Raw genomic sequence first — 23,876 nt, forward strand, 5'->3', positions numbered from 1 at the left:
CACTGACTTGATCACCGGCTGATCCCCGCAAGTCATTGTATAGGCCAACACGCGTTCCAAAGAACCTTAACGATTACGAATTCCAGTAAAACGCGTTGGCGCATCCCAAGTGGATTAATACGCCACTAACTTTATCCTTTTTATATTTTATATCGCGGAACTTCCGCGAGTTTTATCACAGAGCCCGCAACCCAATTGTACCCAAAGACCCCCGGGTCCCACTATGCCCTTTAACCTTTCCTCTCAGGAACCACTCCTACTTAGATTCTCAGAAGAAACGAAGACAGGCCCACTCGCTATCACCTTCTTAACTTTTTTGTTCTCTTTTTTGTTGTGTTGTTTACATTATTTACTTTATTTATTCATCATTGTTTTCGTTCCTTTCACTTTCGTGCTACGTTATTGTACGCAAATTGTTGGTTTGTTTTGGTTTAATTACCCAGGTTTGAGGTGACGCATAAAGCGTTCTAACAGCTCTCGTGTCGCGTGTACCCCGAAGAAGCACAAAAGAAATATCGCGGCACAACACTGAACCACCATCCTGCCCACACATTCTAACCTTGTCTAGATCAGTCCATCGAGAAGTTGAATGCTTTTCTACCTCGATTATTACACTCGATCTTCTGCCATCTGGGATTTGTCACGCGGCATCTTGAACATATAATTAACATGAACATATAATTTCTAGTTATTATTTATTCTACTAATATCGTTGTATTATAATACATATTTTGTTTTACTAGTAGCATTGCAATTTCTTAAAATATTTTATTATTTGTTTATTATATCGTACTATTTTAATTTATTTATTAGGCGTTTATCTGTTTTTTTTTAATTTTTTTTATAATACCCAAATTTTGATTGCTGCGTGGGCAGCTATGCTAGTAGGAACGAGATGAGGGGTCGTTTTTGGGAGGGTCTGCGAGGGGGGGGGGGGGGGGGGGGGGGGCTGTTTTTAGGAGGGATTTTTCCCAACTATACGCTTGACCCGTGATGAGTGTTCAAGAGATCAGAGTAGAAGTCACGGAGATTTTCTCCACTCCCTTTCTCGATGCAATGGTTGTTCGTCTTGGGTTCCAGAGAGCAGTCGTCTTCGTCTTGGGATTAACGAAGTCTCGACGGGTATATCGGACGATATATTTTCCCCGCCTCTGCAGCTTCTGCCAGTACTTCTGCTCTTCTCCCTTTAAGGTCTTCCTTTATCTCCTCTCTGCAAAGCTTTGCGAGCTTGGACGTGAGTTCTTGGTTCCCTGCGGTTCGTGCTGCTCCACGCTGGCGTATCAGCTCAAAAGTTTCAAGAGACAGACGTCTCTTGGTAGTTTTAAAACTCTCAGCCTTCTTCGCGCAGTCGGGAAGGTTTTCAACGAACCGCTTATTTTCATCGTCGATGCTGTAAATTGCGGAATCTTCCCAAAAGCCGGCTAAGGTAGCGAAGAGATCCCAGTTAGTGATAGTTCTAGGATTTCTCTCTCTCTGAACTTGGCGGCTTTTTCTTCTTTCCTTGTGAAGGGAAATCTTCTTCGGAGAAGGCGATGGTCCGATCCCGTATAGAACTTTGGTACAACAGCGACGTCCGTCAGGCAGAAAATTTTATTGACGATGATGTGGTCTATTTCATTACGGTAGCCTCCACCGGGTGACTCCCACGTCCAGCGTAGAGAGGAGGGCTTCTGGAATTGCGAGTTCCCATGGATGGTCTTAGTCGCCATGATGAATTCTCTTCCTGTTCATTTTATTGTAGGCCGTCGGTCCCGACTTGAACTACCTCAGGCGTTCTTCTTGGGCCAATTATGGCGTTGAAATAACCAATTATGAACTGTAGAAGGTATGATTTTCTCGGTAGAGCTTCTCCAGGTCCATATAGAAAGCTTCGAATTCTTCTTCGTAGCTTTACGTTGCTTGGAGCGTAAGCGACGAAGATATTCAAAACTGGCATTGAACCATATCAGACTTTCGATGCAGGCCGTAAGTTGTTCGAAAGAGTCTAAGTTCTTTGCCATACTCGTGTTGACGAGGACGCCAACTCCACCAACACCTCTACTGTCGCATGTTCCTAAGAACAGATCTCCAGTTTCACATACGGCGTTGAGAGGGTGGCGTCGTCTCGTCTCGGTCAGTCCAATAACGTCGTGCTAATCTTCCCGGTTTGCATCATCAGAACTCGATTGGCGCTTCCGGTACCGTACCAGGTTTTTTTTTTCGGAATCAAGAGACCTCCACAACGGTTTACCGCCTCATAGTGGCGTGGAGGTGACACTGGGCGTCGAACTGCGATGCACAGCGGAGGTTCGTCCTCCGGCAGGGTCTCCCAAGCTGAGAAGGAGTTCGACACATCCGACATTCCGACTTCTCGGAATCGGAAGCCTAGCTAAGAGTAAACCACTGCTAAGATTCACCACCGTCTTGGCAAAATGTCGCAAGGTGGTTCCCTGATCCATATAGGTTGGGCGACGACCTGTGGTGAAAGCTAAGCTCGCCGTGGCATGGCTGCTTAGTTTGGGGAAAAGTCTCTTTGCCACTCCAGCATATTCACTGCCTCAGTACCCTGCACACTGGGCCCTGCCGTCTCAGACGTCGGACGGTATGGCGACCGGTGAGAGGCGATCAAATCTCAGGTTGCTCAGGACGTCATTGATTCTGGACCAAGGCGACTCACGCACGACTCGCCATGGAGACTGTCTCAGACTGTGTACTTACAACGCGAGAACAGTTTCCACAGACGCCGACCTGCATGCCCTTCTCGGAGCTGCAGAGCGTATCAAATTTCACGTGATTGCTCTGCAGGAGACCAAGTGCAGAAGGAGCGATGTACGACAGATGAATGACGGTACACTCGTCATTCGTGGAGAGAAGGTTCCGTCGCGAAATGTAGGCGGTGTTGGTTTCGTTGTGCACCCATCTGTCGTCCATCTCGTCGATTCTCACGAGATCCTGTCACCTCGTCTGGCCATTCTTCGCCTCCGCCCTCTGCGCCAAAAATCCATCAGTATCATCAACTGCTATTCACCAACATCAGCAGCTGATGATTCCGAATTGGACGCGTTTTACGAGGAGATGGAGGAAGTAGTCCACAACGAGAAGTCCTTTTACAAGTTCGTTGTCGGAGACTTCAACGCAAAACTAGGAAAGGCCACAGAAGAGGAATACAGGATTGGAAGATTTGGACTAGGGGACCGGAATGAAAATGGCAATCGTCTCGCTGGGCTGTTGTCCGCCGCTCGCCTCTTTCATGGGAACTCTCTTTTCATGAAAAAAGATCATCGTCGGTGGACATGGGAATCGCCCAATGGCGCGACTCGTGCGGAGATCGACCACATACTCACCAACCGGAGGTGGTGTCTACTTGACGTCTCAGTAGTACCATCCTTTTGTAGTGGTTCTGATCACCGTCTCCTTCGTGCGAAAATACGACTTAGCCACACGATGGAAAAGAACATCTGCTATCGGCAACTAAGGAGAAAAGAAGTCGTCTACGACGATTGCGTACTCGAGGACTCCCTGTCCCAACGTGACTGGCACATCGAGGAGGACCCAAACGTGGACTACGAGATGCTGCTCAGAGGATTACGAGCCTGTGCTGAACGTGCCTCGAAGTCGCGCACGACAAACTTGGATCGAATTTCGAAGACCACCAAGGAATTGTTAGGAAGAAGAAGGGCTTTGAGGCTTGATCCGAATGCATCGCACATTGAGCGGTTAGTAGCAAACACTAGCTGCAGAAAAGCGTTGCAGGAGGATCTTTTGAAGTACAGGCAGAAGAAGATTCTAGAAGCAGCACAAAGAAGAACGAGTCTAAAGAAGTGCCGCAGGGATCTCCGCGAATATAATATTCCGCTAGCAACCTTGCTGAGCGAAGACGGGACTCGCACGTCTTCTCGTCGTGAGATGGAAATCATTACGGAGAGGTTCTACTCGAACCTTTTCCGTTCATCAACTCCTGTGTCAAGCCCAATCATCCCCACTGGCGAAGCTCCACCACGGATTCTCCCTTCGGAAGTACGAGTCGCTATCAAGAGCATGAAACCTGGCACAGCCCCCGGACCTGATTGTATATCAGCAGACTTTCTTCGGGCTGGTGGCCATCCGCTTCATGTAATCTTAGCAGCGCACATGACATCCTATCTTCAGAAAGAAAGGATCCCAGACCAGTGGAAGACCTCGCGAACCGTTCTTATCCATAAGAAAGGTGACCGAGAGGACCTTCGGAACTACCGTCCGATATGCTTGCTGAGCGTGTTATACAAAGTATTCACCAAGATCATCCTCACACGCATATCTAGGACGCTGGATGAAGCCCAGCCTCAAGAACAAGCTGGATTCCGCCAAGGGTTCAGCTGCTTGGACCACATCCAGACCGTGTCGAGGGTCATAGAGGTTTGCCGGGAATACCGCCTGCCCCTTGTTCTAACCTTCGTCGACTATGAGAAAGCCTTTGACAGCGTAGAAACGAATGCAATACTGTCAGCGCTGGTCGATCAAGGTGTGGACGCGTCGTATGTGAGGACATTAGCCAATTGCTACGAACGATGCACGACTAGGATACAGCTTTTCCACCGCCCTCTCACCATACCCATTGGAAAGGGGTACGACAAGGCGATACTATATCGCCGAAGCTGTTCACGGCTGCATTGCAATGGATAATGAAATCACTATCCTGGGAAGAAAGGGGCATACGTGTTGATGGAAGATTTCTTTCGAACCTTCGTTTCGCGGACGACATCGTTCTCTTTTCGAGCAGTACCAATGAAGCAGAAACGATGCTCAACGAATTGAACGAAGCAGGGAAGAGAATAGGACTACGAATAAACAGAAAGAAGACACAGTTCATGAAGAACGCGCACTGCGAGGACGGAGGAGTACAACTTGAAGGCTCCCAAATCGTGGAAACTCCGTCATACGTATACCTTGGACGTTCTATGAACATGGAAAACGACTTGAAGGAAGAACTGAATAGAAGAATGAGAGCAGCATGGGCAGCATTCGCAGCCGTCAGGGAAGCTACGGACCAACTGACGGACCATGATCTTCGTGCCCATCTGTTCGACTCGACAGTCCTTCCAGCGCTCTGTTACGCAGCGGAGACGTGGGCAGACACCGCAGCCACGTCTAGGAAGCTACTTACTACCCACAGAGCCCTTGAGAGATGTCTCCTGAAGTTTAACCGGCGCACACAACACCTTGCCGGTCTTCGTAGCTCCGACTTAAGAGGAATGTCCCGTCTTCGCGACCCAGCGGAATATGTATCGAAAGCAAAACATAGATGGGCCGGTCACATCATGAGAAGAATCGACGATAGATGGACTAAAAGAACGCTAGAGTGGATCCCAAGGGACGCTAAACGCCCCCGAGGGAGACCGCCAACGAGATGGAGTGACGTGTTCGCTGCACGGATGGACCAGCTGAGAGCTCAGCTGGATACGGCTCAAGGACCTCGTCATCGTCACTCACGAAGCTTGAGAACATCTTGGATGACAATGGCGAGGGAACGAAACGAGTGGAAGAGATGCTGGGGCCCGTACGTCGAGTGAAGACGGGCCATCTAAGTATCTAAGTAAGTAAGTAATATGTGTGAGATTTTAAAACCCGTAGGAAGGCTGCAAGATTAGTCACACGTGTTTGTGGGAGCACATTTGTCCTCTCAGAGTGGACGAATGCAGCTTATTTGTCGGAGGCAAGCCCAAACCGCCTTCCTTGTACCTCCCAGTCACTCCGTTGCAGAGTTTTGCCCGGATCGACGTGCGGAGTACAGAGATGTCATGATTCAGTCCTGGCTCAGCAAAAACAAAGAGTCCATTCCCTGCATCCACCCGCGTCTCTCGAGAGGCACAATGTCGCTTTTGGTTCGCGATTAGCCCCCTGTCTGCCACCTGGAGACGCGCCACCCAGAATGCGACTAACCGGCTGTGATTCCCCCAGTGAGTGAGATCCATGGCAAAGTCAACCATTTGAAAGAATTTAAAATTTTGGATTGCCGTAGACAAAATGTAGACCGCTAGTGCACAAGACTTAAAGCGTAGTTAAGTAATTCGTAGACGTGAGAGTAAGATTTAGTTTGTTGGTATCGAAGAAAAATAGAAAACACCGTACAAATCCAGAAACCTGATTGGAGAGGAACATCGGATTGATCAATTTAATTTATGAAGCAACTCTGTACGTGTGCACAGATGATGAAATCAACTTTCATTTAATCTTTTTAACGTACGTGTAAAGAGTAGCATCGTCGAGTAAACTGACTAATCTTCATGTCACTGGTCCATTTAATTTTTTGGTTGTTAGGGGTATGTTTCTCTTTCCGCTGCGCCACCTTCAAAATACGACAGAAATCCGACAGAATATCCCTTCTCTCAACGATAATCCATCACATCGACTGAAGGTGGCAAATCAGTAACCCTACTACCTTCACTCGTTCTCACGTGATGATTCCAGTCTAAGAAAAATTGGAGAAATTCCATTGAAAAAAATCCTCTTTTCGAGTGGATTTTCAATGTCGACTCCACGAACAGCATTTCTGACCTAAGTTCCAGTTAAGATACCGAGGAAACAGCTGTCAAAATCTTATTAATAGTGGGAAAATGGTAAAATATTCATCTAACATTTTTCCCTCTTAGATAAAGTGCAAAACAGCAAGAAATTTTTTCCAGACGACGAAAAAAATCTGTTAGATTTCCTCTCCTCTCCGGTCAAGTGCATTCGGAGGGTGAAGAGAGCGGCCGCACGGATCTCATGGCCCCTCACATGAAGTGTTAGCTAAAGCTGACATTCGTCGAGTGTGTTTACATTGTGACGATGAAAACTCGGAAAAGTCACCGAGGACACCAGCACTACGATAAAAAACATGGAGAGGCGGATTGTAAAGTTCCTTTATTATTGGTTCAGTAACTTTCGACAAATAACCAACGACAAGCGATAGCTTATCTCATTTATCATATTCTTCATTCCACTGGATACCGATACTGCACGGTTATCAGAATATTTCGGCACGTTATCTGAAGAGAAGCATCCTTGGACGTGAAGAATGTGGTAGGTTTGCTCTTGAGAAGCAATCAATACATATGTTTTCGATGTAAGCCTACGACTATTCATTCGCATTTATAAATTTTTGAACGTGTGCACCGCGGAAAAAAACATACCTTCCTCATTTGCTTTTCACTGACAGTTCAGATGGCACAGATATTCTTTTCAAGAAAAAGAATCCGAGGAAAAATCTAAAAAACTTGACAGAAGTGCGAAGTAAAACGTTTTTATATAGACAATAATTACTCTGATGTATAATGACAACAATATTACAATAGCTACTCAATCCTGTGCACGGTTAATAAAATTTCCCACATTCCACTTCTGTACTACTGCTTGCGATCAACAAAAAATGATGTTTCTACAGCTATGATCACAAAAAACCCAGTTAAGTCGTGCAATGTATTATTTCTCCTCCATTTTTTATTTACTCCTTCTCAATGGGAATTTGTTACAATGAAATTCTATAATAAAGGAAGGGAAAAATAATGGACACTGCATGTGTTGTGCTAGCATTTGACCTTCATATGCATCAATTGATTGAGTCAATTGAGTTAATGTGAAATTTTCCACGAGATTTTCTCATAACTGCATAGATAGAAAATAAAGATCACATTTATGTGTTTTTTTTTTGTTATGACAACGAAACTTTGAATAAAACTTTATTATTGGCCTGACGTTATGACAAATCCGTCATTATCAAATGGGCTGGCTGATAATGATTCGAGATCTTTGACGCTGTGCACATCCCATCAAACTCTTCCTTGTTCCATTCTGAGCCTTGATATCGTTCAATGTACACTACGTAAAAACTCCGATAGACCATTTTAATTAATCGAAATTTGCAGCAGGACATGTTTATTGAATAGAGAAAAAAATTATTGAATACTTACTGATTATTGAACTAATGCAGATGACTAACCTTATGTAGGCAGAGGATTTCGTTTATTCAGGCCCATCTTTTCAGATTGCAAATATACGAGGAAATAATTGATCGAATAGATCATAAGTAATGTGCCTTTTTTGATGTCAAATCTAGGAAAATTAGAGGGTTAGAAAAAACTACCCACCTAATATTTTTCATTATTGAATGAGTGAGAAATACTAATATTACTAAAAATAAAATAATAATAATAAATATGTAGAAATACTTAATTATAGCTAAAAGATCTCACATCTATCAGAATCCTTCTACTTTTGCAAGTTAGTCAATACGCGGACAGCATTGTAAATTGTACGTGCTTGGGTCGAACAGATGTTCGAACATTCGATCTGAAAAAAATCCATTCATTACTGAGACATGTATTCACAATAATGTCAAGGTAGTCATGTAGTAAATAAGTAGTATTAGTAGTAGAATTGCTATCCACACACTTCTCCAAATGCTACCTTCAGGGCTGCAGGAACTTCTAACCCCGTATCCAACTCACGTGTTCTTGGTATACCTATGCTAGGAAACGGTACGAAAAATGTAATCAATACACATCTTCTCGCTGCAGCGAGTTTATTCAACTGAAAATTTCAATGGATACAAAATTCAAAATGTATCCTTTAAATTTTTGTTCAGATGGTTCGTGGCGATCTGAACAATAAATTTTTCCTTCTGTCCAAGATTATTTGGTAATTTTGTTCACGTAAACTCACTGCAACGGGATTTTGTTGCGGGACCCAGCCGTTTGTCCCTGGACACACTTTCGCTGCTAAAGCGTTAAAGCGTATTTCCACTACGTGACGCGTTTGTATGCAGATAACTTTTTTTTGAATAGCAATTTATCCAAACAAGGCACATTTTCTTGCTGAAGTGCGTCTATCCAAGTGGAAAAATTCTACCGTGTAAGAGATCTGAAATGCATCTTTCTAATTTCTGTTCAGCTGGTCAATGGCAATCTGGATAATCCCTTCACTTGATCCAGATCCGGTCAATTTCACTGGCAATTAACAACTTAAGGATAGAAGAAGTGGTGCACATACAAGCTGTGGTCGGTATCTTCACGTCAAAGAATTGCTGTTAAATATCAGGAAAACTTTTAGAGAACCAAATATTTCAAATAGTCGAACCGTATTTATTCCATTTCTTTAAAAGGTAAGCATAAGGAGAATGTGTGTAAAATGCCGGGAGCAGACACATTTTCACCCACGGTTTTTGCCGAGTGTGTTCAATAGAATGACCATTGAAAATGCGAGCGATTCCCCCGCATTCAAAAAAAGTTCCGTGATTTTTTTTCCACGCGCTGTTTGCCTCATCCTTCCAACCATTTCGTCGGATTTCATCAAATTAGTTAAGTCTATCATAGTTGTTCATGAAATACTAGAAGAGGAGTAATTTTTGCACTCCTTAGTTTTTGTAGACATGCTAAATTTTTTTCAAAAAGTTTCAGGATACGTGCTATTCTCGAAGGTACGCCAATATGTTATCGAACAAAGAGCACTTCATAGTGAAGTTCAGTTTATTCTCGTTAATTATTCAGAAGAGGTCATGTGCACAACGTTTCCAGTTCCTGAAGAGGCGTTGTTTTCATTGCGTTTGGCTCGGATGCCCGTACCACATAGTATATGAAACTGCTTCATGAAAAATCTCTATAAATTGAAATGTTCGATTATTTCCTGACGTTATGGTGAATTTTTTTCGCATTAAATTCACTCTAGGTTAGCATCGAAAAAAAAAAACCTCGAAAGTATGTCACGCCCAGTCGGGAGAGCGTGACATCAAGTGAGATTTTCTGCCTGTCAAAGCTATAGTCAAACTAGAAATTTGAGAAGTATGCTGAGTTTGAAAAACATGGCTGAAATGAGCGTTTGTTAGCGCTTCGCTGTTTTGCTGTTGAGTGAAATGAGCCGCACCGTCGAATTAGCTTCCCAGCGGACCTCACGTATTTCCTATGGTAGCTGTAGAGCAGGTGGTAAGAGGTTCCGCTGCGATTGGACGACGGTCGCTGGTTCAAGAATGAATATCCACAATAATCCCTTACTGCGCTCTTTGATTGCGAAGATTAAGAAACGGAAAGGGAAGTTAAGGAGCGAAATCCTCAGGGTATTTGGGTAAATGGAGCATGTGTAGCGCAGTTGGTAAGAGATTCCGCTCTAACCGACCGATCGATCGATGGTTCGAGACGACCCTACTGCCAACCAACCTTCTCATGGTTCCCGGGCATCACACATGTTTGGCAGAGTAAAGAAGCACTCACTGAACTCATCAGCTTGTTGAATTAACTCATGATGCACCCCGCTGTTCGTGAACCTCAAAAGATTCTGAATTGAAGTGGAACCCATTAGTGACGTTACTGAGTTTAAAAGAGAAAAGAGAGAGTGAGGAAAAAGAAAATCCTCTGCCTACGTTTTTTTGACCTCGTTTGAAAGTATGTAGTGATCTTGTTGTTCATTTTTGTGGATCCTAATCTTACTGATTATCGCTAGGAACATCCGGAGGTTTTCCTTGAAGTGGCTGTAACTCTAATATAAATCATATGATCAATCTATTTATGACTTCCTCACCAATGTTCCTTATGACATGTAGATAAACTTATTGGAATTCTTACTAGAAATAATAAAAACTAACAAATATCAACAACAACAATTTACAAGAACTGCTAAATGAACCTAAGCGACGTCAACTTTTAAACTTCGGTTTTTTCCGTATATCCAGCCTCATTTTGAATTAGAAAGGATGAAACAGAGCAATGCTTTCTAAATGATTTCAGTTGCATTTGCAAGCGAAGATTGCGTACGGCATACCTCATCGTGCCGTCAAACGAAACTGAATATGGTTGTCAAATATGAGAGAAAAAAAAAGTTGAAAAAATAAAAACAGCGTGTAGAAAAGTCATTTTGTGCAGAGTACTAGGGAAAATTCACCGGAAAGCCTAAAAGGCCATATAACCAAGAGAAACACGCATTCTATCGAAATTTTTCAACGTATGGAAATCAACGAAAATAAAAGTAATGAACTGAACTGCTAATGTTAAAACTAGTGGCACTTCCCTTAGATAATTTTCACTTGATTTAATCACTCAGCGTCAAGAATTTCAAGTTATCTTGTAGCATAAGGCAAATGATAAATTCACTGGCGTATCAATCCGCTTGGGATGCGCCCCCACGTTCACTCCAATTCAGAATCGTTTGAGGTTCACGAACGTGTAACTGGCCCACATAATGACTTGCGGTCGCTAGCCGTTGATCAAATCAGTGTTTTTATCCTTCCAGGAAAGTCTTGTACCTATTGATCGATCCCAGAGGGATGAAGGGCTTGGTTGACATTAGAGCGGCTACGAGCCATCGACTGTGTAAATGCAGCTGACCTTTAACTCTCTCTCTGCGCCATCCCCCACCCCCTGCCTGTAGCATATCACTTGTTTAATCAAACTGATCAGGTATCGATCTCACGGATGAAAGATAAGTTAAAGTTGTCGTTTATCAATCCGCTTAGGTCCCACCAACGCGTTCATTTCTAGTTCTTAGTCTAGATGTGTACTTATTTTCATTTCAACTCAGAATTGTTTGAGATCTACGAACGCGTGTCTATCTTATCCAATAATTTGCTTGAGCTGACCGATGGGGGAGGGGGAGCAAGGGAAGAGTTTTTGAGCCATCAACCGTGGAGTCATAGCGGAACCTCTAATCAACTTCACCGCATCCACCCTTCACGGATATGAATGGAAATTCTAAGAGCAATGCTTCGAATGGTACTGTACTCGCTGATGCCATTTTCAGTGTGATTTCAGCCGGTTATTGGTTACTGAGTTTCGCAAAGAAGTTATTCCTGCTCTGTTGACGCGGAACAAGTGTGCGAGAGCATCATCTCAAGTGCACTTGGTGTTCTCGTGCACCTCTTCTGCACTATAGTGGTCTAGAAGTGTACTTATTTTCTGAAACGTTGGCCATAGAGAAATATTTGCGTGTCGTTCTTAGTTTCCGCTGCGTGGCAATGTTGTTTTCGTAGCACCTGACACTATTTTTCTCTACAAAATTTTTTAAAACACAAACAACATATGTTTTTGAAAGATGTATGTATTCAATGTTCAAACGAGCTTAGCTTTTTACGTAAAAAGTGCAAAGAATTTCATTCTTGGCGGGAAATTATTGCCTTTAGAGCTGTTCATTTGTCTTAGTGAGTCGAATTCAACGATTTGACAACCATTGTTTCTAAAAAAGCAATCTGGTTTAAGTACTTATGTTGCCATGTTTTGCCGCGACGCAGTCGAAAGAATTCTATGCTTTGCAATCCTCATGTTTAAAGGCAGCATACCACGAATGGAACATGATGAGGGAATCCGCGGGAAAAGCTATGGATGGGGTCGTAGATCGCGGGATCTGGGGGTGGTTCCGCTCTTCTCTCCTTGATCGCCGAAAAAAAAACAGTGTGGGAACCGTATAAGTTCTTACGAGGTACATTAGAACGCTCCTCTTTGTACACGTTCCGGTTCCCTCAGCGACTTATTCATTGATTTTACTTGAATAAGGTGGTGCTTAATTTTCGACCGCTCGATTGTAGAAGCGTAGCCTGTTGCAAGTGGAATCTTCGTGAGAACGGCGTCTTCCACGGAGACGGAGAAGTGGGAAGAAAGTGAAAAGCGTGAGAAAAAAAGAGAGAGGTGAGCGAAACCACCTCGGATCCCGCAATCTACAAACCCATCTCTAGCATTTTCCGAGTATTCCCTTACCACATCAGGTTCATGGTATGCTGCCCTTAACGCAAAACCATATCTGAAATGGTCCCAGTCACGATCGTCAGAGCCGAGGCAACTTTTGGTGCATACATGCATATATTAGGTTATTCGGAATATCCTGCACCAAAAACTGAAGGTATAAAAAAATCCAGTTTTCCCAGGAATGAATCGAATCCCTAGCGAGTGTAAGGACATGGTAAAATCCTAATCCTCGCAAAAGTTCCTCATATGGGGGTATGTAAGGATGCAAGTTCGCGCTTTTGTTAGTTTGCTAAACATCATCGGTGAGCAATAACTTGACCGATCATCTACTACGAGTGGTGCCAAGAACCCCATGCGAGCAGAGCGACCGCAAACATCCAACAATACGTTGGGCGTGGGGATTGTTTCCCGTTGAAAGATGAACCATTAGTTCACTCGCATCGCGGCAAGGGATACGAGTGCTTTGAAAAATACGAGCGCAATGGACCACCGTCTTCTCTTCGTGTCTTTGTCGATGAAGAATGAACAATTTCCTACAGGCAAGATATGAAAGTCACTTGGATATCAATCCACTTGGGGTGCACCAACGCGTTTCACCACAATTCGTAATAGTTGAGGTTATGGGACGCGTGTGGGCCTGTACAATGACTTGCGGGGGCCAGTCGATGTATGAAGTCAGTGTTTTTTTTCATCCTCCCAGCCACCTCTGGTACCAACTTATCCACTCCGGAGGGATGAAAGGCTTGGTATGCGGTTTCGAACCATCGACCGTGTGGCTGCAACGGACGTCTGACCGACTGCGCCACGCCCGCACCTGCAGCTACACACGCCGACCAAAAATTCCCGGACGCAACTAAAGAAAAGTTGCCAACGACCTCAAGTGTCGATTTTCTGCATGACAGCGCGCAGTGGCATGTCGTTTCGGACACTCGCAAAAAAAAGCAAAGCTCAGCTGTCACCCAGTTGTCCAGTCGCCGTATTCGCCAGACTTTGCCTCGTCAGACTACTATTTCAAAATTTCTAGCTTTGCAACCTCCAGAATTCCAAACAAAACTCATCAACGATTTCCCAGTTGAAGTACGAAGGTTATACATGTCCACGACAAATATAATATTGTTAAATGTTACTTGTTTTAAGTAGATTCAATTTAAAAAATTTAATTGCTTTTATGCAAAACTTTCCGAAGTATTTGATGGAAACGGTCAAAAATGATCTAGACGTTTATGCAGTTGTTGAAAAATGTCTGAATGGCCAGTGATCGTCCACTATGCCACATTTTAGGGTGGTTTGTTGAATGACCAGCCATACCCGGGAATTACTAACTTCTTAGTTACACTTCCGCATACTAGGATGCAGCTATCCATTAGATCCCATTATGAATATACTACAGTAGGAGCCAGAAACACATCGTACGCTCGTGCTGGCACCATGCTATCGCTTCGCATTCTTTGCATTTGATGTTTGTTTGACAGATTCCGGACTATGCGGTGTAACAGCACGATTCCCGAGTACAGGTTAGAGGTAGCTTTCTGGAGAATTATCTACTAGATTATTTCAATGATCGAGAAAAAAATCAAAACCTGCTTCGCAAATATTAGAAAGAATTTTGCGAAACATTTCTTAGAAGTTTACGAATCAAATGCTTAAGGAGCACATGACGCAGCAATTCCTCCGCCAACGCAGCTCCTTTCACTTGTCTAGGATAAAATCTCTTATAGGCATCACTCCACGAATCTGAGGTGGTACGATTATTATTATTATTATGATTACGATTAGATTATGGAGAGATGAATAATTCCGTCCATTTCTTCCTAATCGCCGTAAAAAACGGCCCGGAAGATACGCCTTCGGGCTTTCGGCGCACGAGGAGTTCGACTGGAGCGCGTCAGCCTTGTGAACGAACCATATCTTCCGCGCCGTTTTTTACGGCAATTAAGAAGAAAGGACGGAATCACCTCCTCTCCATAATCTACTATCCCGTTTACTAATACTCCGCCTGGAATCCATCTGGATACCACCTCAGACTCGTGGGGTGAGCCCTTTAATGTGGACTTCTCAGCCATCACTCGTACAAGCATAACTATTTGGTTCATCCGACAATTCCACAAACAACCAGCACCTTATGTGATTTCGTCGACCCCAAGCAAGCAAAGAGTTGTCTCGCTTGGTAGACTGATATCTCAAATGTTCTATCATTATATGACTCTTGAAGTCTTGGATCTGGATCTCTTATGATTCTCCTGTGATTCTTGGATTTCTAAGCGATTTGGGGTCCTTTCGTTGTAATATGCAAACCCGCACCCCAAAGAAAGAATCCACAGAGGAAAACATTTTCCACGACTACCTTTAAACATCGGTCCTTAAGCCTGCACATTTTGACCATTTATTATTTTTTTTTCAACCAATGTAACTCAGTGGGCGGGTCTGGCGCAATCGATTAGAGGTCCGTTGTAGCCACACGGTCGACGGTTCGAAACCGCTTTAGTGCAAACCAAGCCTTTCATCCCTCCGGGGTCGATAAATTGCTACCAAACTTGTCTGGGAGGATAAAAACACTGACTTGACCATCGGCTGGCCCCGCAAGTCATTGTATAGGCCAACATGCGTTCCAAAACCTCAACGATTACGAATTCCAGTAAAACGCGTTGGCGCATCCCAAGCGGATTGATACGCCAACGACTTTATCCTTTACTTTTTTAATGTAACTCAGTAACTACGCCTCCAACAGTATTCGATACTCTGCTCCTACAATTCCCCTATAACGCTCCTACAATTCCCATTCATATCCGGGAAATGGGAACCAAAATGAGAGAAAAAAAGAACAAAGCAGATAACATCAAGAAGAGAAGAAGAAAAAACTTTCGATGAATTCGATTAAACAACGTCACATACGTCACAAGCAAACGTGAAATCCTAGGACACTAGGTGAGTGAATGAGAGGGAAATTTTCTGAGGATGGAAATGATAAAATAAGCGACTAACACTTTTGAAGGATGATGATGGGCCAATCTGCCCATGAAACCTCCAAATCAAAGATATCCGAAGAATTTGAACGGACAGGGATCTCGTTCTTTGATTTTTACATCGAAGAAGTCGCCATTTTTACATCGAGGAATGAACAACAAACATAAGCTCATCCATTACACATTAATGAAATGTCTTCAATCTTTAACTTTTTTACGCACGTGCACAAAGCTTACTTTTAACACGTGAAAAACTGAATCAGCGGCTCATGATACTGAAAGATGCCTGATTTTCTAACTTCTCGCCATATCGATGAAGAATTTAGTGAATTCGCTCGTAAAACAACACTATCCTTTAGGAGCAATAGATAAAAAATTCAATCCTTTTTCATAGAACTTTTTAAAATTGTTAGAAATAAATTTTTCGAAATTTTCAACTGAAAAAAGGCTGTCCTGAGAATATTTCTGTTTCCGAGGACTTTGAAATTTCCTAAAGGCTGGTTTTGAGTGCTTTCGTAACTATGCTGTCTTTAATGAGAGAATTCTTTTAACTTTAGAGAAATTTACAAAAAAAAGTGTCTGTTTTGAGGACACCTCTATTTCCTACGGGCTTATTTGTTTATCTGTTAGCGTCTGTCATTGTTACACCGAAATTTCTAGTGATTGGTTGATTGTTCGAATATTCGACTCACATTCGTCCTGAAATTCTTGATATTTGACTGTAAATATTGCAACAAGGCTGAACGACAAAATTTTCGAGCACTAAAGTATCATCGGGGCTCAGTTTAGAGAATTTTGAGGCAGCTCATAATTCGAACGGTGTTAAAATCCACCTGAATTGGAAATGTTCCATTTTTGTTATAGAAGTATTAGAAAAAGGAAAAAAGGGCTTCCAAAGGGGTGTTTTGCCTTATATCAAACTGGTCTAATTAGAAGTTTTGCACCAGTTTACAATTACAATTAATTAAATAAATAGCCACAACAATTTCTCACTACATTCTGTGATTTCGAACATTAGGAAACAAGACTATGAGCTAATTCGCTTAATCCGCAACTCTTAGATCTTTAGGGTAGGAGCATTAAAAAGAAAAAGTTTTAGGGAAGTGATTTTTTGTGGTTATAGAATCACCTTTTCTCTGTTTACGATTACAAAATAATTTCAGTAAGAGAAGATCAGAACTGTACATATTCCGACATAATCTGAGAAAAAAAATCAAAATGAAGTGGGATGAAATTTTTAGTTCTCTCAGAGTTTTAGCACAACTTATAACAATTTCTTCATTCAGTTGTCAATTTAGATTTTTTTTCCAGTAGAATTTCCTTGAAAAAGTGGACGCATTCTTATACATTCTAAAGTTCTGGTTCTTTTCGACGTTTCTGTCAATATTTTGAGTTAGGCGGCTAAATGGTTCTCGGTTAAATGCTGTCACGTGCAGCAAAAATCTTGTTCTGGAATCAAAGGAATGCCTAAGTGAGCTGCACACGATGGAACATTTCCAGAAAAAAAGACAGATTTACGTCTAAAAATGGGTTCATCCTCACTCGATCAACATTTTTTTCCGAAAATTTCAGGAATAACTCAATTCTCCCCTCATTAATTCGATGCATTCGCGGTCTTTGGATGCGCAGCGCCGATTTCCGACCTTAATGTCACTTTACAGCAAAACTCTCAGTGCCATTTGCATAGTAGATGTGTAGCCTTGTGTTCCTGGCGATACCGATGGAGCCACGATGTAAACAATTTTCCGTTCAGGAACTCCAGAAAGCGATGACATAGGATTCCAATGACATCTTTAAAAAACAAATGGACAAAAAAACATTTTTAAGAGTGAAGATTTAATTGTGACCAGCGTACAAAAACTAGGTTATTTCTGTTATCCTAGAAATTTTTTTTTTCTGTACATTACTGAAATTTGTACTTAATTCTCACCATTCCATTTTGATGTGGAATAAAATTTTAATAAGTTTGAAATTCAATTCGCTTGCATCGTTATCGATTGATTCGCTCGAAGACGGTTGCTATGCTCGAAAATGAAATCGCAATGTAGTTGAAAAATCTTCAAAAGCAGTGTAATCTGCGAAAACCATAGTGCATCAGAGTCGCTTCTCCTTCTTCTTCCACGTATTTCGCGTGGTTTGAAAAATTTTCCTCTCTCTCCCCGTTAGCGTTAATCTCCTCTTCTTTTGCTGAATTCTATAACTGTTTCAACAATATCTAAATGGCTAGGATCTCTAAATGGATCAATGGATTCTAGCCTGGATCTACGTCAAGAGATCGGAACCTTAGAAAGTTCAAATGCTATTTTCATTTACACATTTATTAAATTAAATTATTATAATATATATTATTGTTACATTATGTACTGTTCATCATATTATTTACATTTCTTACTACACTGATGTAATATTGCATTGTTGCAAAATTCACACAATTTCAATCTAATTGTGGTTGCTTGAAATAACTGAAAAAAACGATTCCTTAACAGTTTCCATATACAAGTGTATCTTCTTTTTTTTCTTCTTTTTCCTTATTTTAAGAAATTTAGAAGCTCTATTCTTTTTTTTCTTCTTCATCACTCACGTACCACTACCAAGGAAGGAAAAGGTCTAAAAAGAAAGAATGCTCTCCGTATAAGCGATAAAAATATCTTTTGAATTCAGTTAAAGTTAAATTTTCTGGATGGAAAATTTAAAGAGTATGAAAGTAAAAAAAACCTCTCTATTCACGAAAAGTGAAAAGCTACTGATACTTTTTCTAAGCCATTATTCACTAGCATCCGATAGAATTTATTCGTGCGAAAGTTTACGCACTATACGATCTGTGGACATTGCTCGCTGGTCCGCGCTCAGCTTCGTTATCCTTCACATCTGTCCCCGTAGCTTTCGTTGTTTACCTGCACCATCTCCACCCTCCTGCTTCTCTTGAGACCACCCATCTTAGCTTACCCGACCTGTTTCACTTCTAGCCTCTTTCGTGGAGGAGATTAGGATTTCGGTGGCTGTCCTTCTCCTCGTTCCTTTCATCTCCTCAACCCGTTCCTTTCATTCCCCTTCCTTTTACTTTTCTGAAAAACTCTTAATGAAGCATAGAATTGTGAAAAAACCAACTATCATTAACAATTATATTTATTTGCATACGTTAGGTGCCTATTGACATTCTTAAGCAGTAAAATCAGTGTAAAACAGCTGCTGTCTCTCTTTTTCCTGTATATCGACTCCTTCATTCTGTTCAAACAAAACCATCGTAAGAATTATAAAAAAGGAGCATCGGCAAAAAAAATTGACAATTTTTATTCAGAAATAAATCAAATTTACTGAACTACTGAACTAACTGAATACTTATTTGTGCTCTTTTTAAAGGCTCTAGCCCACTCGGTAAGAGGTCAGACTGTTACTGTACGGTCGATGGTTCGATACCGGCCGTCTTCAGTGCTTCTCATGCCTTTCATGCCTTCAGGGCCTCATTGGCACACAACCCTTCCGGGAGCATAGAAACCCTGACTTGACACATCTGCTCGCCCCCGCATTATATAGGCTAGACAAGCGCTCATAAAACCTCAACGATTTCGAGGTGCAGTCGGAACGCGTTCTCGGGTCCCAAGCTGCGATTGGTGCGTCAGAGACCTTTCCAGATCCTAATTTAAATTAAAAGTGAGGAAATAGATTTATCTGTGCTCATCGAAAAGTACTGTAGTTGCGTAGAAAATTGTGGAACCTATAAAATTGTGATACGGTGGTAACAAGCTGAACGCAATAATCACCACCGTAAAAAATTTTCTTAGAAACAGATACGAACGTGTAATAGAAACGCCGTAAACTTTTGATTTTTCTCATGTGAAAGGAATCTTCAAGGAACGTCTTAAAAAAAGAGGAATAGTGTAAAGGATAGGAATTTCGCCGGTATTTGAACAACTGCTAACATGTGAATGAATCCGGGAGGAACTGTGAAGAAAAACTGCGGCACCGTATCCACTGGTGATTGATATGTGTAGGTAGTAGGTAGTTTAGCAAAATAAGGCGTTGAGGGGCGCTGGGAAACATTTACACCGGAGTAGGTATCGATTATGACAGAAGTGATGGGCCGTCCTCTTCAAGAAGAAGTCGAACTTCCGCTGAGGAACCCGGGGGCTAATGATTATCCTGAGCATTTCATGGTTGGATAGTAACTTCTTGTGATTCGAAATCTGCAGTAAGGAACTACTTAATTTTTCATACTTTTCCTTTTAATTTCACAATTATGAATTATGATTACTACTACCATTATTCCCATTCATTTCCCCATTACTGGGGCGGGTGTGGTGTGGTTAGAGTTCCGCTTCCTGGACGATCGATCGGAGGTTCGAGTCCGCCCCAGTGCTCTCCAAGCCTTTCATCCCTCCGCGGTCGATAAAATGGTATCTGACTTGTCTGGGAGGATAAAAACACTGACTTGACACATCGGCTAGCCACCGCAAGTCACTGTATAAGCCAGGTACATGTTCGTGAACTTCAAACCGATTCTGAATTGAAGTGAACGTGGAGGCGCATCGCAAGCGGATTGATTAACGCCAGAAACGCTATCCTTTATCCTTTAACTACCATTATTACCAACTAATTATTGTAATGATTTCCTGTGAAAAGCTGCGTAATTTTTCGTACTTCTCGCTTAAATTTCCGGGAAAGTTTTTACGGATTGTCAATCTTCTTAAACTTCATAAAAACTTTTAAGAACTTCATAAAAATTTCCGAAACATGCAACGTTGAGTGTGTAACAAAGGAACTCGACTCCCCTTAAGAATTTCGCATTCCCAGTTCTATCCGATGGAGTTTTTCCGAAAATTCAATGAAATCATTCATTCCAGTCTAAAATTCTTCTGGAAACTATTCACGAGTGTATTCGTTGACTAGACGTGTGCCATCGTCATTGTTTTCAGCTTAGGGAAGATCAGGATAGGTACCTTGTGGCTCGCTGACTGCCTGGGCCGGGCTGGCTGGCTGGCCTTTACAACATCGGCCTCGGCAGTAGAACTAGAGTGGTGGTCGTCGGGTGCCGCCCCATATCCTATACACATCCTTACACATCTTAACACATATGCTCTGTCACTTTCCCCCCTATCGAACTTTCCTGGATTATTTGATGAAATTTCTCAGTTTTCTTAAAAAAATTCCTCATAGAAGTCATTTTGAAAATGAATTCTGATCGCAGTTTATTGTAGAATTTCTGCCTCAGAAACATTTTTCTCGAATTTTCCAGGATGTCTACGATCGAAGTTACAACTGAATCAAAGGTTTGGGATTGGCCACTCCAGAGTAATGAAGGTGTTGTGAAGGTAGGGATATGAGCGGAATATAAATTTTGAAAAAATCAACATTCATGCCTCTACTGTATGTGTTTGAACTGTAATTACCGTAATTTTTTTTAGTTGTTAAACTGAAAACATTTCAGGTGATCAACACTAATGATAAATTTGAAGTAGGACTTGATGCTCAATTCTTCTCTCCGAAGGAAATCGAAGTGAAAGTCTGTGGACAGGATTTGCTGATCCATTGCAGACATGAGGTGGGTGAGGAGTGCTGTGAGATAGGCTAGAAAATGGGGGAAATCCATCAACGAATGTTTTTGAGAGTTTTTCTGGAACAAAAACCCTAAGAAAAGATCAATTTCTCTGAAAGACGACTGTACTTCTCAGACGATATTTGATTTTATTGCATTACTGGACACTAGGGGACCATGAATTGGAAAACTGTACACTAAGATATATGTAGTGGTTGGTTTATACGAGTATTCCTAGGATGGTGATAGATTTATCGAGATTTTCTGAAATTAACGAGCATTTTTAGAATTTATTAAGAGTGTAATTTATTTTTCCATGAAATAAAATCCCTAACAGATTTCAGAGCAAAAAGAACTAGTTTCTTTCAAAAATGACCTTACTTCTCAGGTGAGAGTCGTTTTATTGGTCTACTGTACACTACGGGGACCGTAACCGATATATACGGGTGTTCCTACAAAGTTGATAGGTTCCCGAAAATTTCCTAAACTTAATCATACCTCCTCACCAAAATACACGATGTCTTGATATGTTTATTGAGACAGCTTTACAGGAAACAAAAATTGTAAACAATTGGTTAAGAGCAGAAGAAATGGTAAACAATAAGAACTACATGATCTTTCTCATTTTTTAGACATTCAATCGTGCTGTTTATGTTTACAATAATTCATCGACTATGCGGGGAGAAAAAACAACAACGAGGCGAAGCCCACGCATTCGATGGCGAAAAGCATGAGAGCGCGTCGTGGCCCTCATTACTTCCAAGAAAACACAAATGCTTCACATTTTAAAGCTGTTGTCATTAGAAAACTTGAGTAATGAAGCAAATTTCTTCTTAAAAGGTGACAGGAAGTCGAAAAAAAAACATCCAACGCAATAAATCTGTAAATTTCTTTCGTGAAAAATATTTGCTTAAAAGCTCAATGAAAAAAATCAACAAGAAATCCTGATGACAACTAGTTGGAGTCAATGGCAATGGCGTACTAGTGTAAGCTGCCATAGGTTGAATCGTTTACCGTTTGGAATGGAGTCCGTTACAGTTTCCAGAGAGTTGGATCAATTTCAAGCATGTTTCTCTTCGAACGTAAACACATTTTCCATCGCAGTAAAGTGAGAGTACATTCACAAACATAAAACTCACTCTCCTTCATAACTTCAAGTATTACGGTACCGTTACAGTACTACAAAAGTTGTATGACTTACTTTTTTGAATATCTGAATACGATTTAATGCGTATGGATACAGTTTCACGTTCGGTTCACGAAATTGACATCACTATAACGAAAAAGTGGAGGTTTTCGTAATTGGAATGCAAATCTTCGAAGAAGCGTAAGGCTTGCTTCTCTTAAACTGGAAAAAGTAACTTTTCTCACACTTTCATTAATTACTTACAAATATTACTCCCATTTCTTGATTTTACACAGTAGAACTGCTTCTGTTGTAGGTATCGGATTTGTAATGGAGCTCATTTTATTCTACAATAAAGGTCTTGCGGTGTAGAAACGATATCATGGCAAGCAGTCGTTTTATCGTTCGTTAAAATTCTGAAAATTCAGGGCATCGGAAAATCCCGGGAATTGTATGGTGAATGGTGCAAAGAATTCGTATGATTTCAGTCTCGTGCTGATGAGTTGGGAACGATTGCTCGTGAAGTTCATCGTGCTTACAAACTTCCACTGGACGTTGATGTGACCAGTGTGAAAAGTCATTTGACCAACAGAGGAGTACTGAACATCACGGCCAGCAAGAAAAAGTAAAGAACGACCAATGCTTATGTTTGCTCGATTTTCTTTTTTTCTTCACCGAACTGAACAATTATGTCATATTATCATTATTGTTATTATCATAAACTACATCATGTCGAAGAGTTCTTATTTTTCTGTTTCTTAACGTTGAGTTTTTTTCTTGTAATAAAGTTAATATGAATAAAATGAGATTATCACTCTTTGCCTGATTCTCCGCTCTCCGCACAGATTTCTTGATGGAAACTGTCCACTGCATAGCTTACACAATTTTTTAAAATCTCTATATGTTCCCGTGAATATTTCTCATCGTCTAAAATTGAGAAGTCAGCGCTAAAGTAGTTCCTGAAGCAGTTTGTTCGAATTTCACGCTTATGGAATTTTTATGATATATGCTAAAAAGTTTTATTACTTTCCCGATTTTATGGATTTTGAAAATGCTTTGAGTTTTATTGTGAAGCAGGGCAAAGGTGTTCTTGACAACAAAATCGTCGGTGAATAAGAGAGCGATTAGAATCTGGAAACATAAAGGCATCATTCCACGAGTCTGGAGTGGTGCGGATTTCCGTCCATTTCTTCCGAATTGCCGTAAAAAAACGGTCCGGAAGATGCCGCGCAAAGGTGGCGCACTGCAATTGAGAACGTCTTCAGCGTTCCGGGGTCGTGGGTTGTCTATTTCCACTGATACAGGAAGAAACGGACAGAATCATCCTCTTCTGTACAATCTACGACTCCGTTTAGGCATAACCCACCTGAAACCCGCACCACCCCAGATTCGTGGGTTATGTCTTTAAAGGCAGCGTAACACGAAGCTGGCAATATTGGGGTCTCGGCGGGGAAATATAGAGTCCGGGAGAGTGGAAGCGGCGTTTGTTCCTACGTTAGAAAGCGTCTTCCTTGTACATGATCCGATTCCGTCAGTAGCTTTCCTTAGTTTCCCTTGAATAGAAGACATTACTGACCTTCGACCGATCGCACCTG

At 41.7% G+C, this 23,876-nt stretch overlaps 2 protein-coding genes across 4 annotated transcripts; one reads left to right on the plus strand and one right to left on the minus strand.

Moving 5' to 3' along the window:
- Positions 1–1,104: 1,104 nt before the first annotated feature.
- On the minus strand, positions 1,105–2,341 carry RB195_009086 (uncharacterized protein; the record flags this gene model as incomplete). Its single annotated transcript, XM_064195919.1, has 2 exons — positions 1,105–1,473; positions 2,231–2,341. 2 exons carry the CDS (start codon positions 2,339–2,341, stop codon positions 1,105–1,107), a joined length of 480 nt encoding a protein of 159 aa, XP_064047064.1.
- Positions 1,957–22,910, plus strand: RB195_009087 (uncharacterized protein; the record flags this gene model as incomplete). 3 transcript variants are annotated; one of them, XM_064195920.1, is made up of 8 exons in its annotated part: positions 1,957–2,112; positions 2,443–4,480; positions 4,546–5,515; positions 8,963–8,993; positions 9,393–9,412; positions 20,856–20,931; positions 21,048–21,161; positions 22,770–22,910. In XM_064195920.1, 8 exons carry the CDS (start codon positions 1,957–1,959, stop codon positions 22,908–22,910), a joined length of 3,546 nt encoding a protein of 1,181 aa, XP_064047065.1. The 3 variants fall into 3 exon arrangements, with proteins under 3 accessions (XP_064047065.1, XP_064047066.1, XP_013301930.2); XM_013446476.2 differs by lacking the exons at positions 1,957–2,112; positions 2,443–4,480; positions 4,546–5,515; positions 8,963–8,993; positions 9,393–9,412 and adding an exon at positions 7,016–7,020; XM_064195921.1 differs by lacking the exons at positions 1,957–2,112; positions 8,963–8,993; positions 9,393–9,412; ... (1 more) ...; positions 21,048–21,161; positions 22,770–22,910 and having other exon boundaries at positions 2,584–4,480; positions 4,546–5,528.
- Between the last annotated feature and the right edge of the window lie 966 nt (positions 22,911–23,876).

Source organism: Necator americanus, chromosome III (assembly GCF_031761385.1).
Source record: "Necator americanus strain Aroian chromosome III, whole genome shotgun sequence".
Taxonomy (NCBI): Eukaryota; Metazoa; Nematoda; class Chromadorea; order Rhabditida; family Ancylostomatidae; genus Necator; species Necator americanus.